Source organism: Entelurus aequoreus, linkage group LG28 (assembly GCF_033978785.1).
Source record: "Entelurus aequoreus isolate RoL-2023_Sb linkage group LG28, RoL_Eaeq_v1.1, whole genome shotgun sequence".
NCBI lineage: Eukaryota > Metazoa > Chordata > Actinopteri > Syngnathiformes > Syngnathidae > Entelurus > Entelurus aequoreus.
Window position 1 is genome coordinate 19460331 of NC_084758.1, and position 19246 is coordinate 19479576.

The 19246-nt window shown below is 38.8% G+C and overlaps 1 protein-coding gene across 6 annotated transcripts in view; it reads left to right on the forward strand.

The window, feature by feature from the left end:
- The window catches only part of LOC133645013 (phospholipid-transporting ATPase IA-like), a 427043-nt gene that overhangs the window by 123526 nt on the left and 284271 nt on the right, over nt 1-19246 (forward strand). For 4 of the 6 annotated variants that reach the window (XM_062039795.1, XM_062039796.1, XM_062039797.1 and 1 more), the window contains exons 5-9: nt 1644-1689; nt 1771-1811; nt 8454-8527; nt 18615-18684; nt 18747-18874. In XM_062039795.1, coding sequence (XP_061895779.1) covers nt 1644-1689; nt 1771-1811; nt 8454-8527; nt 18615-18684; nt 18747-18874 — 359 coding nt within the window. Of the gene's footprint in view, nt 1-1643; nt 1690-1770; nt 1812-7427; nt 8159-8453; nt 8528-18614; nt 18685-18746; nt 18875-19246 lie in introns of those variants that run through there. The other 2 variants (XM_062039799.1, XM_062039798.1) reach the window with 2 other exon arrangements.

A 19246-nucleotide genomic window follows, 5' to 3' on the forward strand; every position in this document is an offset into this window, starting at 1 on the left:
GATGAAAGATTTGTGGATGAGTAAAGTGCAAGTGAAGGACTAGTGGGGAGTTGAAGCTATTCAGATAGGGAAGATGCTGTGAGAGCCGGGGGTGACCTGATATTCAGCTGGGAATGACTACAACAGTAAATAAACACAAGACATATATATACTCTATTAGCCACAACACAACCAGGCTTATATTTAATATGCCACAAATTAATCCTGCATAAAAACACCTGCGTGTTTGTTATGCTAGCTCCTCTGCTAGCTCCTAGCTTCATAGAACACGCCAATACAATTCAAACACCTGATCAACACACACAATCACTCAGCCCAAAAGACCGTTCACCTAACCCAAGGTTCATAAAGCTTATATATTTTTAAAAAGTTACGTACGTGACGCGCACGTACGGTACGGTACGTGTTATGCTAGCTCCTAGCTCCTATGCTAGCTCCTAGCTCCATAGAACACGCCAATACAATTCAAACACCTGATCAACACACACAATCACTCAGCCCAAAAGACCGTTCACCTAACCCAAGGTTCATAAAGCTTATATATTTTTAAAAAGTTACGTACGTGACGCGCACGTACGGTACGGTACGTGTTATGCTAACTCCTAGCTCCTATGCTAGCTCCTAGCTCCATAGAACACGCCAATACAATTCAAACACCTGATCAACACACACAATCACTCAGCCCAAAAGACCGTTCACCTAACCCAAGGTTCATAAAGCTTATATATTTTAAAAAAGTTGCGTACATACGCAAAAAAAAGTTGCGCACATTCGGTCAAGCGATCAAATGTTTAGAAGCCAAAGCTGCATACTCACAGTAGCACGTCTGCGTCTTTGTCATCCAAATCAAAGTAATCCTGGTAAGAGTCTGTGTTGTCCCAGTTCTCTACAGGCGTCTGTGTATCGATGTCAAAAGTCCTCCTGGTTAGAGTCTCTGTTATCCGAGTTCTTCCATCTTGACTGCATCTTTCGGGAATGTAAACAAAGAAGCGCCGGCTGTGTACTGTTGTGGCTGACTACGTTCGAAAAATACGTCCATTTCGCACCGACAACTTTGTTCTTTGCTTGCTCAGCTTCTTTCTCCATAATGCAATGAACATGATTGAAACAGATTCACGAACACAGATGTCCAGAATACTGTGGAATTATGAAATGAAAACAGAGCTTTTTCGTATTGGCTTCAATGTGGAAGGCATACCCGTGTTCGCCGGGCTACGTCACGCGCATACGTCATCCTCAGAGGCGTTTCGAACCGGAAGTTTAGCGGCAAATTTAAAATGTCACTTTATAAGTTAACCCGGCCGTATTGGCATGTGTTATAATGTTAAGATTTCATCATTGATATATAAACTATCAGACTGCGTGGTCGGTAGTAGTGGGTTTCAGTAGGCCTTTAATGCACAGGCTTATCTTGGCTGAAGCCTTGGCCCCCCCCTGTACCTGTTAAATAAAACCTCTGCCTGGTTTTTAATGAATACTTAGGCCCACTATGCTACTGTACTTTAATGTTGGTGTGGTACCTGGAGAGCCAAGTGTTTTCTGAGGTGGTACTTGGCGAATAGCTATCTAAAGTACTGTCATTCGATACAAATTGTCTTGTAGCATTTGCCAAATTAGCCTTCCCTCTTTTTGTTTCCTCGTAGAAACGCCACAATGCCGACAGCGTTGTCAACAAAAAGGAATGTCAAGGTACGTAAAAAGTAGTCCATGTCATCGAAGCAGATCATGCTTGATATTGAATCATTCTCTCTCTCCTTTCACTTGTCATAGTATTGAGAAACGGCGCCTGGGAGATCGTGCATTGGGAGAAGGTATGTGCTTGCTGCTAACGAGCGTCGTTTGTGGGACTGCCGTCACTTCATCGATTGGCCCCGGGTCGGGCGAGGCGTCTAATTAATGCAGTGAGAACTGTCAAGAGGCTGCCGTGTTGCTCTCCATCATCATATAATTGTTTTGTTATTGTTGTTGCCGGGAGAAACACCTAACATGAAAACATGCGCAGCCTTTAGGAGCGCCTTACTAGTTTCACTGGAGCAGAGCAGCGTCATGTTTTTAGGAAATGAGTGGCTGTGCTCATTTACTCAGCTGCAATGACAACAGAATTCTTTGCACAATGTATAATTGTACTTTTGTTTATTCCAAGTCATTCAGGCCAGTGTTAAAACGACAACACTCGGTGAGCGAATGCCACTTTGTCTCGTAAACTCTCCGCTTTACAGATGCCTTGACCCGAGATCTACAAAGCGGAGAGAAAGCCCAAGCTCCAGGCACCTCTTCTTTGAACTGCTTTACGACATTTTCTTTGAACTGTTTTGTGACAAAGGCGATTGCTGTTTACGACCCCAGTCCCTTAGAAACAGCTGTTGCCACGTAAACGGGGAAAGTCCAAATAAAAGAGGAGGCGTACCATCTTTCGTCAGAGCATGGTGACACTGTCCAAGGGTACAGGTTTACGCGTTTCTCCTCAATTGAGCCAAATTTAATTCTGTCTCTGTTTAATTCCTTGCTTCTTGTCTTGTTTAATAGATTTCATCAGTGTTTGAACCCGACACCAACCAGAAAGCCGTTAGCAACAAAAATCACGTCGTTTAAAAAGTGCACCGACAGCTTCCTGTTCCTCCAAGTCAACAACACTCTGTCGTTGTCTACAAAAGTACAGTTCTAATTTGTTACATGTATGTTTATTAAAGTATGCAAAAACACACAAACAATTGCGAGGCAATAGACTTTAGTTACTTATACCCAGTAGCGGGCCGTGCGTTTCCCACCTAGGCCTTCAGTGATGTCCGACTTCAATGATTACCTCTCAAAATACCATCATTGATGTCACCACATGACCATTGCTGGAGAAATACTATAGAAACACATTTACTCTGCATTGAAACACATCAACAGTGTACAAAACGGGTTATTTTCTGGCGCAGTTAAAGAGCAATAAACCCGCATCAGCAATTAAAACATGTCTTATGTGGTATTGTCAAAATTAAAATGGCAAAAAACATATTAAACATGAACAAATAAATAAATACATTATTGGAACTACAGTTTGTAGGACCCATTCGACGCCGTATAGCCCCTCCTACCCTAAGACCCTACTTCCTACCCTAATACCCTACTGTGCAATATTACCCTTCGAGTGCAATACGTCTGACACTGATTGTTATTTATTACTCCGGTACTCTTGTCTTGTACTGTATATTGTACAGTATTTTGTATTTCTATAGTGTTTTGTATATTGTACAGGATTGCTTATAATTTTTATTGGATAGTAGTCTATTTCAATTGTTAGTTTTTTTCTTTATTACCTCTTGTGTAGTTTATTTTTACCCCATATTTGTTCCCACTACCGCACCTTAAGTTGGAGTCCTTAATCTCGTTATATGCAAATATAATGACAATAAAGTCCATTATATTCTATTCTATTCATTGATTTGAGTGGAAATGGCGGGCATTTCCCCGTTTCATCGCCGACCTCGTCTCACAAGATGTAGTTTCTCTTAAGTATCCTTCTTGAAAATGGCCGTGCAAATATATAGTATATCTGCCACCTAATCAACATGTTGCTCTCCTTCTTTGTGAGCTCCCGTGACCCTTCCTGTTTTCGTAATTTGTGATTGGATACTCACTTGTTAAGGCCAGCTCGAAGGCCTTACTGACAACAACTTGTGTTCTGATTGGCTATCGCAACTGTCTATCAATGGGGCGGTATAGCTCGGTTGGTGTCGGGTTCAAACACTGATGACATCTATTAAACAAGACAAGAAGCAAGGAATTAAACAGAGACAGAATTAAATTTGGCTCAATTGAGGAGAAACGCAAACACCTGTACCCTTGCACAGTGTCACCACGCTCTGACAAAAGATTGTACGCCTCTTTTATTTGGACTTTCCCTGATTACATGGCAACAGCTGTTTCTAAGAGACGGGGGTCGTAAACTGCCATCGCCTTTGTCACAAAACAGTTTAACAGTCGCATTTTTTGGGGAAATTTATTTGATAAAACCCAACACAAAGAATAGACATTTGAAAGGCAATTTAAAATAAATAAAGAATAGTGAACAACAGGCTGAATAAGTGTACGTTATATGAGGCATAAATAACCAACTGAGAACGTGCCTGGTATGTTAACCTAACATATTATGGCAGTGGTTCTTAACCTGGGTTCGATTGAACCCTAGGGGTTCGGTGAGTAGGCCTCAGGGGTTCGGCACACCCGACACATCATGTAAATAAAAACTTCTTGACGTTAAAGTGCATCCGGCAGTGGAGGCTCCTCTATGGGGTCTTGGGGCACTAGGAGGGTAACCCCTTTACTACTGTTACCCCAGGTGGCCCTTGGCAAAGGCCTAGTACCTGACTGCCCCCTAGCCAGGTATACGGTGAAGACCTCACCGTCTTGGACTCCACGCCACTGGACCCTGACCCGATTCTGTCAAAGATCGTGTGGTGACTGTCTTTGCACCGGTCTCCCCACGTAAAACAAAGTCACGCACAGGCATCCTCCATAAAGGGATACACCCCTACCAGGAGGATCGTCATACTCGTTCGAGTGACCGCCGATGATGGCGATTATGGACACGGCAACAGCCGAAGTCACACCGATTTGCAGGTGTGGAATTTGTTGCGAGTTCATGCACCGTGTTGGTTTTTTCTTTGAACGAGGTGATGTTCATGCACGGCTCATTTTGTGCACCTGTAAAAAAAACAAAAACATAACTTTGTCTTGAATTTGAATTTTTCACTAAAGAAGGGTTTGGTGAGTGCGTATTTGAAACTGGTGGGGTTCGGTACCTCCAACAAGGTTAAGAACCACTGTATTATGGTAAGAGTCATTCAAATAACTATAACATATAGAACATGCTATACGTTTACCAAACAATCTGTCACTCCTAATCGCTAAATCCCATGAAATCTTATACGTCTAGTCTCTTACGTGAATGAGCTAAATAATATTATTTGATACTTTACGGTAATGTGGTAATAATTTCACACATAAGTCGCACCTGAGTATAAGTCGCACCCCCGGCCAAACTATGAAAAAAACTGCGACTTATAGTCCGAAAAATACGGTACATAATACACTGCACAGTGAATATAATGTGTCTCTGTTGCTATGTAACTTTTATAAGCACATAGTAGTGAATAATTTAAGCTTTTTTTTTTCTTTTTTTTACATCACCTTCATGCATATTGTAAAAGACGCTTACTTCCCTATTGGTTTGCAATTCAGTCACTTCTTTTTTTCAAGGCTGGATATTTGCTTTTAGGATTCTGACTTTTATGCAAACATGTGCTGCATATTGTCTCTTCAAAGGGTGCCTTTGATGATTTTAATCAAAACACTTCTAGGTATTCTCAAACTCTGCCATGTGTGCCACTAGTTGTGCGCGGGCTCCATCTCGTGGTACTTTAGCTCTCGTGTTCGAATAATTTTGTTTCATTCGTTATTCAAGCAGTGTTGTATTTCCCTATATTCAAACACAGTGTTGCTGTTCAAACTGTGCGTAATGTTACACTGGCCAAAAATATTAAGTGTACTTCTGCCTTGTTTTGATGAATACTTGGATCTACTACGCTGCTGAATTTTATTGTTGGTCATCACTGGTCAAGATATTGCTTTTTTTGTGTAAATTTTGCATAAATTTTTCTCAACAGTCTTATTTATAACTCGTTTCTTTTTCCGTTCGATTCTGGAGGCTTTCCCAGATTGCCAATGAAACCACGCCCCGCCCTCTCCAAATATATCGGAAATTGTTTCTTGCAAATGTAAACTGTTAAAATATATATATATATATATATATATATATATATGTATGTATGTATGTATGTATGTATGTATGTATGTATGTATGTATGTATGTATGTATGTATGTATGTATGTATGTATGTATATATATATGTGTATATATATGTGTGTATATATATATGTGTGTATATATATGTGTGTATATATATGTATGTATATATATGTATGTATGTATGTATATATATATGTATGTATATATATATGTATATTAGGTCTGCAACAACTAATCGATTATAAAAATAGTTGGCGATTAATTTAGTCATCGATTCGTTGGATCTATGCTATGCGCATGCGCAGAGGCTTTTTTTTTTTTTTTTTTTAAATTAATTTTTAAATTTGTATTTTTTTTAATAAACCTTTATTTATAAACTGCAACGTTTACAAGCAGCTGAGAAACAATAATAAAAATAAGTATGGTGCCAGTATGCTGTTTTTTTTCAATAAAATACTGGAAAGGATAGAAATGTAATTTGTCTCTTTTATCCGATTATTAATCGATTAATCTAAGTAATAATCAACAGATTAATCGATTATCAAATTAGTTGTTAGTTGCAGCCCTAATGTATACATATACATATATAATACAGTATAGGCCAAAAGTTTGGACACACCTAATTTCAATGCGTTTTCTTTATTTTCATGACTATTTACATTGTAGATTGTCACTGAAGGCATCAAAACTCTGCCACCTGTGATGTGAAAACTGTTTCAGGTGACTACATCTTGAAGCTCCTCGAGAGAATGCCAAGAGTGTGCGAAAAAGTAATCAGATCAAAGGGTGGCTATTTTGAAGAAACTAGAATTATAAAACATGTTTTCAGTTATTTCACCTTTTTGTGTTAAGTACATAACTCCACATTTGTTCATTCTTAGTTTTGTTGCCTTCAGTGACAATCTACAATGTAAATAGTGAAGTGAATTATATTTATATAGCGTGTTTCTCTAGTGACTCAAAGCGCTTTTACATAGTGAAACCCAATATCTAAGTTACATTTTTTTTTTTTTTAAACCAGTGTGGGTGGCGCTGGGAGCAGGTGGGTAAAGTGTCTTGCCCGAGGACACAACGGCAGTGACTAGGGTGGCGGAAGCGGGGATCGAACCTGGAACCCTCAGGTTGCCGGCACGGCCACTCTACCAACCGAGCTATACCGCCCCAAAAAGTCATGAAAATAAAGAAAACCCATTGAATGAGAAGGTGTGTCCAAACTTTTGGCCTGAACTATCTATCTATATATATATATATATATATATATATATATATATATATATATATATATATATATATATATATATATATATATATATATATATATATATATATATATATATATATATATATATATATATATGATAGTTATTTTTCAAGACACGGTCGAAAATATACTTTATCTAGATTCACCTGGTCACAGCATTATGTACACCTGCACACTCTCAGATCGATTAAAAAAAAAAAAGCTACTTTTATCATTTATGTCACTGCATGTCGATGGTAAAATGCTACTTTATCCTACCTTTTTTGTGTTTTCTCATCACTGAGAGCTTGACGTAATGTCTAAATAAGAAAATGTACCTCGTTCTGACGTCACAACGTAGCCAGACTGCAAACAGAGAAGCATTCAAAACTACATGCACGAACCGTACGATTTGTGGTTTTGACATTGTTCAACACCGAGTATCCGACGTTGTAACATTTATGTCAGGTTCAAACACTGATGACCTCTATTAAACAAGACAAGAAGCAAAGAATTAAACAGAGAAAGAATTACATTTTGCTCAAATTGAGGAGAGACGCCTGGAAACACTGTACTCTTGTAACAGTGTCTCAGCACGCTCCGCCAAAAGATTGCATGCCTCCTTCTTTTATTTGGACCTTCCCTGACCACATGGTCACGGCTGTTTCAAAGGGACGAGGGTCGTAAATAGTTCACAGAAAAGGTCGGTTCAAAAAAGAAGTTCGTAAAACAGTTGAAAAAGGAGGTTCAAAAAGAAGTTGTCTGGAACTTGGTCAGATCCTGCCTTCTCTCCGCTTTGTAGTCCTTGGGTTAAAACAATATCTTTCTGTTGATTACAATACTTGAAAGAAAACAGAACACCTTCATGTTGCTTCCCCCTACACAGTGGAGTTTTACAAGCCTTCTTCTTGGTAGGGAACTCATTGAAACACAAAGTTTTTGTGATAACTTAGATAAAATTATTCTAACAATTTCACCTCTACCTTCATGTGTGTTTTTTGTGTCCGCCTTCCCGTGGCGTTGTCAATGACCACTTTATTTCCACAGGTAGAAGTGGGTGAAATGTTTAAAATAAGTGGCGGTGATTTCCTGCCTGCAGATGCTGTGGTTTTATCGTCCAGGTATCGAGAGTTCACTCTGAATGCTGCCAATTGGGATTGTCTCCTGCCTCTGTCTCTCTTCTGCTCTTTGCAACTCGGGTTGATTGGGATAGAGAGAATGTTATCTTTGGAATGTAAATATTTATTTAGTGGGTCAGTGGTATTGTTTGGATTGGGGCAGATGAAGGACCCTCAGTACTGACTGCAACGCTCCTGTCCCTCAATCTTTACCAGTTTCTCCTCTTTCTCCTTCCATGTGTTTCCGCCTTTGTCTCCCCTTCCGTCCTGCCGCCTGCCGCCGGTGTGCTAACCTCAGGTGGCTGTCGGGGAAGTCGTCCGAGCTGCCAACGGGGATCACCTCCCGGCTGACCTCGTCATACTGTCGTCCAGGTCAGGAAACCAAGGAACCGTAATGGCAAAGACACTCCATTATCTGCCAGATGTCGGGTGTCAAAAAGCTGCATGTCCACGTCAGGGGAGTTGGCTTTATTGCGAACATTTCTCGCCATTGCCTCGAAAATGTGCATGCTGTCATATTCCAAAATGGAAAGATGGCACATTTTGGAATGAGAGAATTTGCCGGTCAATTAGGACGTTTTTATGAATAGATTTTAGGAGCTTTTTATATAATGGAGAATTTGTTCAGACAAAGACGGCATTGTTCGGCCTGAAAACACAAAATTCTGTTAATATTCTCATTTATCCAGGTTCCTGTGTTCTGGTCAAGACGCTCTCATCCGAGCAGGCTCCATCTGTTAATGGTCAAAAGCTAGTTAGAACAGCTGTCGTCTGAGGGGATGGTGTTGGATCCAAGTATTTAACCTCTGAGGTGGAGGCACGCCTCCATCAAGGATGGCTTGGTTGGTCATTAGGACAGAGTGGAGTGAGACCTCATTCTCATCACTGACAAGTAACACCATCCCCTCAGACTACATCTGTCCTACCTAGTCTTTGAGCAGGAACCGATCAAGGATGAGAGGCAAAACGCCTTGAGAAAACAAACTTGTTCCGCATTTTGTGTGATGCAAACATTAGAGAAGATAAACCACAAATATTTCAGAGCATTTCTCTATGTACAAGGACTCAGTCAGGTAGAGGTAGGAGGCAAAAAAAATAAATATATATATATACATGTGTATATGTGTGTGTATGTATGTATGTATGCATGCATGCATGCATATATGTGTATGTATATATATACTGTATGTATACATACACATGTGTATGTTTGTGTGTATATATGTATGTATGTGTGTATATGTATGTGTGTATATGTATATATGCATGTGTGTATATATATATATGTATGTATATATGTATGTATATGTGTATATATATATTTATGATTGGTGTCTGTCTATCTGTGTTGGCCCTGCGATGAGGTGGCGACTTGTCCAGGGTGTAAATGGATGGATGTACTGTATGTATGTGTATGTGTATACATAAAACCCAAAACCAGTGAAGTTGGCATGTTGTGTAAATCGTAAATTAAAATACAATGTTTTGCAAATCCTTTTCAACTTATATTCAAATGAACAGACTGCAAAGACAAGATACTTAATGTTCAAACTAAGAAACATATTTTTTTGTGTGCAAATAATCAATAACTTAGAATTTAATGGCAGCAACACATTGCAAAAAAGTTGGCACTGTGGCATTTTTACCACTGTGTTACATGGCCTTTCCTTTTAACAACACTCAGTAAATGTTTGGGAACTGAGGAGAGCAATTTTTGAAGCTTTTCAGTTTCCCATTCTTGCTTGATGTACAGCTTAAGTTGTTCAACAGTCCGGGGGTCTTTGTTGTGGTATTTTAGGCTTCATAATGCGCCACACATTATCAATGTTAGACAGGTCTGGACTATAGGCAGGCCAGTCTAGTACCCACACTCTTTTACTATGAAGCCACGCTGTTGTAACACGTGGCTTGGCATTGTCTTGCTGAAATAAGCAGGGGCGTCCATGGTAACGTTGCTTGGATTGCAACATATGTTGCTCCAAAACCTGTATGCACCTTTCAGCATTAATGGCGCCTTCACAGATGTGTAAGTTACCCATGTCTTGGGCACTAATACACCCCAATACCATCATAGATGCTGGCTTTTCAACTTTGCGCCTAGAACAATCCGGATGGTTCTTTTCCTCTTTGGTCCGGAGGACACGACATCCATAGTTTCCAAAAACAATTTGAAATGTGGACTCGTCAGACCACAGAACACTTTTCCACTTTGCATCAGTCCATCTTAGATGAGCTCGGGCCCAGCGAAGCCGGCGGCGTTTCTGGGTGTTGTTGATAAATGGCTTTGGCTTTGCATAGTAGAGTTTTAACTTGCACTTACAGATGTAGTGACTAACTGTAGTTACTGACAGTGGGTTTCTGAAGTGTTTGTGGTGATATCCTTTACACACTGATGTCGCTTTTTGATGCAGTACAGCCTGAGGGATCGAAGGTCACGGGCTTAGCTGCTTACATGCAGTGATTTCTCCAGATTCTCTGAACCCTTTGGAAGGAACCCGTAGAAGGTGAAATCCCTAAATTCCTTGCAATAGCTGGTTGAGAAATGTTGTTCTTAAACTGTTCAACAATTTGCTCACACATTTGTTGACAAAGTGGTGACCCTCGCCCCATCCTTGTTTGTGAATGACTGAGCATTTCATGGAATCTACTTTTATACCCAATCATGGCACCCACCTGTTCCCAATTTGCCTGTTCACCTGTGGGATGTTCCAAATAAGTGTTTGATGAGCATTCCTCAACTTTACCAGTATTTATTGCCACCTTTCCCAACTTCTTTGTCACGTGTTGCTGGCATCAAATTCTAAAGTTAATGATTATTTGCACAAAAAAAAAATGTTTATCAGTTTGAACATCAAATATGTTGTCTTTGTAGCATATTCAACTGAATATGGGTTGAAAATGATTTGCAAATCATTGTATTCCGTTTATATTTACATCCAACACAATTTCCCAACTCATATGGAAACAGGGTTTGTATTTAAATCGTCCCAAAGAGTAATGCTCGGGTCAAAGCTAAAGAATAAAATACAAAGAGTACGAAGAACCATACACGGTTTTAGCAAGATTATTATGTATACCAAGATATTTATTTCTAAGGAGTTATTTCCTGACCATTACATCATCTTGGATGGCTGAACCTCATGGACTGTGGTGTGACTATAAGCCCCTCCCCACCCATGCTGCGTGCTTGGACCAGCACCCTTTTGTTGCTCAAAGAAGTGCTTCACAAAGCGTCCCAGCATGCTCGAGGGTTGTCCCCGTGCCCGCCAATCTGTCAACATGCCCGTCTTTTCTCTCCTGCTTCTGGATGCTCCGCACGCCTTCTCGCTCACATCACACCACTCCGGAGCGTCCTCTCTCCTCCGCTGCCGGCCCCTTTGCCGTTTAATGTCCTTTAATTGATATAGTTGTTGGAAGTAGAAACCTGACATGCCGTAAATGCTCTAATTATAGCTTGGCGGGGCTTACATAAACTGCAAAGAACACGGGGCTTTAATTGGATAGAGGTGCAATATAGTTTCAAACCGACAACTGAGTAGAGACTGTATGTCTTACTTTGTTGCCTTGAATATTGGCCATAACGCTACCATATCAACAAGAATCATTCATATTCTTTATATTGTTTTGTAGTGTGACTTGTTAAAAAAAAAAAGGCTTGATCAAGTGAAATTAACCAGAGAATAATACTAGGTATGAACACACTTATTTATTATTAACCATCCAGAATGGACTTCACATTGAAGTGAAGTGGTAATTTATTTTATTTGGTGGCACCTAGTGCTTTTAATATTTAATTTAGTTAAACTCATGATGCAGGAAGTTGAATGTTGCGGACACGTTTGTTACTGGATACGTTTTAATACTCCTTTCTGCCTTGGAAACGTTCTACATGTAAGTAATAGATAAATAAATAGTACTTTATTGATTCCTTCAGGAAAATAAAAATTCCAGCAGCAGTGTACAGAATTAAGATCGAATTAAAAAAGTAAATAATGGGCGTATAAATGGAAACAAAATAGAAAAATATTACAATAAGAATACAAATAAAAAGCAACAATGAGAATAAAAATATAACAGTAAAAATAAGAATATAACAAGAGAAACTAGGCAGTAGTGACCATGCAATAATATGCAACTATGATTATTTTATATCACATTTTTTAGACTGCAGAGGTGTTTAACTAAGGACACATGGGGCCTGATCTACCAAGATCCAAATATCACGTGCTAAACAGCGAGTGCTAACTATAAATTTGCGTGTACTATTAGTACTATTAGTTAAAGTACCAATGATTGTCACACACACACACACTAGGTGTGGTGAAATTTGTCCTCTACATTTGACCCATCCCCTTGTTCACCCCCTGGGAGGTGAGGGGAGCAGTGGGCAGCAGCGGTAGCCGCGCCCGGGAATCATTTTTGGTGATTCAACCCCCAATTCCAACCCTAGGTGCTGAGTGCCAAGCAGTGAGGTAATGGGTGCCTTTTTTATAGTCTTTGGTATGACTCGTGATATACTAAGACTGCGTGTACAAATATATGAAAAAATGGTGCAAATAGTTTTTTTGCGTGTAATACGCGGCTTTCGCCATGGAGACACTCATTTACTGCACATTCAGGTGAGCATGCTCATTCCTGTGGCGTTTTGCTGTTTTGAAACATGCGGCAGACACGTACCACTTTTTGTGGGCATTTTAGGAGCGTGCTAAATGTGCGCCCTTGGAGACGCTGGCGCTAACTGCGAGAGCGCACTGGCGTGTTCCTGAGGCCGGAAAATATTGCATTTAAAAAATATATATATATATAGTAGATAAATGAAAAAAATTACGTAATGAAAAAAAGCAGCAGACACCTACAGAGCCCCTATTTTTTTGAATATTTTTAATATTTAAAAAAATTTTTTTAGACATGTATCTCGTGCGCACGAGAAACTTTTTATAAAGTTCTAAAAAAAAAATACTAAAAATTTATAATTTATTTATTTTTTATTTTATTTTTTTAGACATGTATCTCGTGCGCACAGATACATGTTTAAAAAAAATACAAAAATAAAAATGTATAATTTATTTAAAACATTTTTTTTAGACATGTATCTCGTGCGCACGGATACATTTCTAAAAAAAATACAAAAATAAAAATGTATAATTTTTATTTATTTATTTTATTTTTTTAGACTTGTATCTCGTGCGCACAATAAACTATCTGGTGCATGTCGAGATACATGTCTAAAAAAAATTTAAATAAAATAATTATAAAAATTATAATTTTATTTTTTTCATAACTTTATAAAAAGTTTCTTGTGCACACTATATAAATGTCTAAAAAAAAAAATTATAAAAAAATGTGTTTCCTCCATGTCCCTTTAGGGCAGGGGTCCCCAAACTACGGCCCGCGGGCCGGATCCGGCCCCCCGCATCCAAAATCTGGCCCACAGGAAGTCCCAAGTTAAAAAAAAAAAAAAAAAAAAATTTTTTTTTTTTTTTTTTTTTTTTTTTAAATCTTTCCTTTCTAATCCATTTTCTACCGCTTGTTACTCTTGTTGTCTCCTAGTCGCTCAGGCAAATCATATTGTCTAAAAATAAATGTTCCCATCGATAACGTGACAATGTTAAATGTTGATGAACATCAATGTTAATTGATGTTAAATGACAAAACAGATTATAAAGACAATGTACATATATATATATATATACATATATACGCACGCACGCAGCCAAGCCCCCGGACAAATTTTTTTAACCCAATGCGGCCCCCGAGTCAAAAAGTTTGGGGACCCCTGCTTTAGGGGCTCCGTAGACACCAAAACACATCAATTAAGTTTGTTTTATTTAGCTCAAGTCATCCAGCAGCTATACAATTTGAAAAGGATATTGCTAAATACACATATGTCCAATATTTTTAATGTTTTGACAGTCCTTATATGTTGACAAGTACATGTAGGACGGAGCTGCAGCGTGATCGCTTCCTTTTTTTTTTTTTTACAGCCATTTCTGTTGCAACTGCCAGTTTACACACGGTTCTGCAAGTTTGGCCAACTCGGGTTTCAGACCATCTCCTCAATGATTGGTCAAAAGGCAGTCACGTGACTCCAGGGTGCCATGACTGCTACCACGTGTGAGATGATGCTAAGACAGACTAAAATAATGTTATTTGGTAACAGTAGAAGAGAAAGTCAAATCACAAATACCGGTAGTCATTATTAAGTACTTATTAATGCCTTATGGCAGGGGTGTCCAAACTTTTTCCACTGAGGGCCGCACACGGAAAAATGTAAGCATGCGGGGGCCATTTTGATATTTTTAATTTTCAAACTATAACAAAATATATGGATTTTTTTTTTTTAAACCTTTAGGGCTCCCGGGGACCATAAAGGGTCTCAGTCATTAAAACGTTAAGTCAAATTATTATTTTTTATTTAACGCTTACAGTAAATCTCTATATCAACTTCAGGTTGATAAAAAGTAAAAAAAAAAAAAAAAAGCCTTTTCTGTCAAAGACAACTTTGTTTTTTATAGCAAAACTGGAAATATGCAGTATTTAGTAATTAGAGCTCTAAAAGATCAATAATGCAGGACACCATTGATTTTAATTATTATTTTTCAGAAATCAATGAAAATATTAATAAAATCCCACTAAATATGTTTGGGATCCAAAAGGTCCCCCACTCATAAAGTGATACATTTTTATTAGTTTTTTTTTACTTTTAACACTTAAGTTCCGAAATCAACTTCATATATATCTGTCGATTTTACGTTTGAACTATTATTTTGTTTGTTTTTATGCTCTTTTGTCAAAAAAATCTTTGATGTTTTTATATGGCAACCACACAATATATGCAATATTTTTTCCACATAAAACATTTTAAAGTGACATTTTTGAAGTAATTGGAGCCTTGAATAGGTCAATAATTCATTATAACATAGATTTTTTGTCTTTTTTTTTTTTGAGCAATGGCAAAAAATAAATAAAGAGAGAAAAGGAAAAAAAACAGCCTGCATGGCAGCTTTGTGTCAACATTGCAACTTTTTCTCGTTAGATTTCACCTCATTCCAATTTTTTAAATGTTTATTTTTTATTTTTGCAATGCTATCAATTTTGCAATTTTTGCAGAAGGTGTGGCGGGCCGGTAAACAATTAGCTGCGGGCCGCAAATGGCCTCCGGGCCGCACTTTGGACACCCCTGCCTTATGGTAACACTTTAGCATGGGGAGCATATTCACCATTAATATATATGGAACGGTATAGCTCGGTTGGTGGAGCGGCCGTGCCAGCAACTCGAGGGTTCCAGGTTCGATCCCTGCTTCCACCATCCTCGTCACTGCCGTTGTGTCCTTGGGCAAGACACTTTACCCACCTGCTCCCAGTGCCACCCACACTGGTTTAAATGTAACTTAGATATTGGGTTTCACTATGTAAAGTGCTTTGAGTCACTAGAGAAAAGCGCTATATAAATATAATTCACTAATTCTCTAATTAGTTGCTTATTAACATGCAAATGAGTAACATATTGGCTCTTAATTAGTCATTATTAAGTACTTATTAATGCCTTATTCTGCATGGCCTTATTATACAACCAGTAACCCATTAACTAAGAGTCTTCCCTCAATAACCTCAGAATTATTGCTTATTAGTAACCCTAACCCTTATATGTTCCATATGGTGTCTAGTTACTTAGAATATGTTCCCCATACTAAAGTGTTATCTATTTTATTTTTATATAATATATACAATATATAACTATTACCATGTAAAGTATTACATTATATGTAAAAAAAAAAAAAAAGGGGCAGCATAAAATAGAGAGTAGATCCAGCAGAAAATAGACATTATAAACAAGGAGAGGTAGCTAACATAGAAGGTGTCAGGTAATAGACAGATATCATCTATTGATGTATGGCGAGTGATTACACATCTGGATGGAGTCTTAATTTAAAAAGTATACAGCAGGGGTATCCAAACTTTTTCCACTGAGGGCAGCGCACGGAAAAATTAAAGCATGTGGGGGTCATTTTGATATTTTTCATTTTCAAATCATAACAAAATATATGCATTTTTTATTTATTTTACCTTTAGGGGTCCCGGGGACCATAAAGGGTCTCAGTCATTAAAATGTTAAAAATAAGTCAGATTATTATTTTTTAAAAATTATTTAACGCTTACAGTAAATCTCTATATCAACTTCAAGTTGATATAAAGTAATACAAATTAAAAAAAATGTTTTATGGCTTTTCTGTCAAAAACAACTTAGTTTTTTTTTTTTATAGTAAAACTGAAATATGCAGTATTTAGTAATTAGAGCCCTAAAAGATCAATAATGCAGGACACCATTGATTTTAATTATTTCATATTTTTGAGTAATCACAGTGAAAAGATAAATAAAAAAATCACTAAATATATTTGGGATCCAAAAGGTGCCCCATTCATAAAGTGATACATTTTTATTAGGTTTTTCTTTTACTTTCAACACTTAAGTTACGAGATCAACTTCAGATAGATCTGTCCATTTTATGCTGGAACTATTTTTTGTTTCTTTTATCTGCTTTTGTCAAAGAAAACTTTGATGTTTTTATATGGCTACTACACAATATATGCAATATTTACCACATAAAACATTTTAAAGTGAAATATTTGAAGTAATTGGAGCCCTGAAAATAATTCATTATAACATGGATTTTTTGTCATTATTATTATTTTTTTTAGCAATGGCAAAAAAAGAAAAATGAAAAAAAAAATAGCCTGCATGGCAGCTTTTGTGTCAACATTGCAACTTTTTCTCATTAGATTTCACCTCATTCCACTTTTTTTAAAGGCCTACTGAAATGATTTTTTTGTATTTAAACGGGAATAGCAGATCCATTCTATGTGTCATACTTGATCATTTCGCGATATTGCCATATTTTTGCTGAAAGGATTTAGGAGAGAAAATCGACGATAAAGTTCGCAACTTTTGCTCGCTGATAAAAAAAAGCCTTGCCTGTACCGGAAGTAGCGTGACGTCACAGGAGCTAGGATTCCTCACAATTCCCCATTGTTTACAATGGAGCGAGAGAGATTCGGACCGAGAAAGTGATGATTACCCCATTAATTTGAGCGAGGATGAAAGATTCGTAGATGAGGAACGTTACAGTGAAGGACTTGAGAGGCAGCGATGGACGTATCTTTTTTCGCTCTGACCGTAACTTAGGTACAAGCTGGCTCATTGGATTCCACACTCTCTCCTTTTTCTATTGTGGATCACGGATTTGTATTTTAAACCACCTCGGATACTATATCCTCTTGAAAATGAGTCGAGAACGCGAAATGGACATTCAGTGCCTTTTATCTCCACGACAATACATCGGCGAAATGCTTCAGCTACGAGCTAACGTGATAGCATCTTGCTTTAACTGCATATAGAAACAAAAGAAATAAACCCCTGACTGGAAGGATAGATAGAAAATCAACAATACTATTAAACCGTGGACATGTAAATACACGGTTAATGCTTTCCAGGCTGGCGAAGGTTAACAATGCTGTGCTAACGACGCCATTGAAGCTAACTTAGCAACCGGACCGCACTATGCTATGCTAAAAACATTAGCTCTCCACCTACGCCAGCCAGCCCTCATTTGCTCATCAACACCCGTGCTCACCTGCGTTCCAGCGATCGGCAGAAGGACGAAGGACTTCACCCGATGCGTTTGGCGGCCCGGAGACGTAGGAAGTCAAGGTGAGGTCGGCGGCTAGCGCGGCTAGCGCTCCAACAAAGTCCTCCTGGTTGTATTGCTGTAGTCCGCTGCTAATACACCGATCCCACCTACAACTGTCTTCTTTGCAGCCTTCATTGTTCATTAAACAAATTGCAAAAGATGTCCAGAATACTGTGGAATTATGAAATGAAAACAGAGCTTTTTGTATAGGATTCTACGGGGTACCATAACTTCCGTTATACTGACTTCGCCACGTGCATACGTCATCATACCGCGACGTTTCAGCCGGATATTTCCCGGGAAATTTTAAATTTCACTTTATAAATTAACCCGGCCGTATTGGCATGTGTTGCAATGTTAAGATTTCATCATTGATATATAAACTATCAGACTGCGTGGTCGGTAGTAGTGGCTTTCAGTAGGCCTTTAATGTTCTTTTTTATTTTTACAATAGTATTTCCAGAATGTGTGGCGGGCCGGTAAACAATTAGCTGCGGCCGCAAATGGCCCCCGGGCCGCACTTTGGACACCCCTGGCATACATCAAGAGGTCGCCTACAGCCACAGCCACAGCTGGTATTTTGCCAATGTATTTTGACCCGGCGCTAATTAAGAGGGCTGTATTTGCCCGAGTAGACCAGACACTGTGATTAGTCGACGCCGAGGCATTAATTGGAGCATTTAAGGCGGTATTCTACTTGTGGGTTGCATCCTGCCTGAGATCACTAACCACCTCTTTACGGTTGCGGTGTCTTCCTCCCGCCGCCACAGTGAGCCGCAGGGGATGTGCTACATCGAAACGTCCAACCTGGACGGCGAAACAAACCTCAAAATCCGACAGGTGAGTCGCACGATGATGCCGTCGTACTTGTTGACGCTCAAGGGTCCATCCCAACACTGCAGGGTCTCCAAGTGACCACCGACTTCAAGGACATCGACAGCCTGGCACGCCTCTCGGGGCGGATGGAGTGCGAGTGCCCGAACCGCCACCTCTACGAGTTTGTGGGCAACATCCGACTCGACGGACACAGGTGACTCACAGGTCCACTTCTCGTAGCAGCCGGGGTCCATTAGCCCAGACTGGAAGGCACCTGGTGCACGGAAATCCAATTAGTTTGTTTAAGGGGTGCGTCATTGCAGGGAAAATGCATTTCCTTCCTGTTTTATGACATCTTTGATTTGATCTGATCAGTCAGGGGACTAAAAAGCTTCCATGAGTAAGCAACTTTCAATTTTTTATTTTTTTTTAGTGGGTTAATGGTGTTTTTGTGTGTTTGTTATTTACTTTGTCTTATAATCTGGACCATTCGCTTGCAAGGCTGGGAATTCTTAACTAAAATGACCAAGCAGCCCTTGATGCTCCAAGTACCAACAGTCAAATGCAGTAGCGTAGTAGGCCTAAG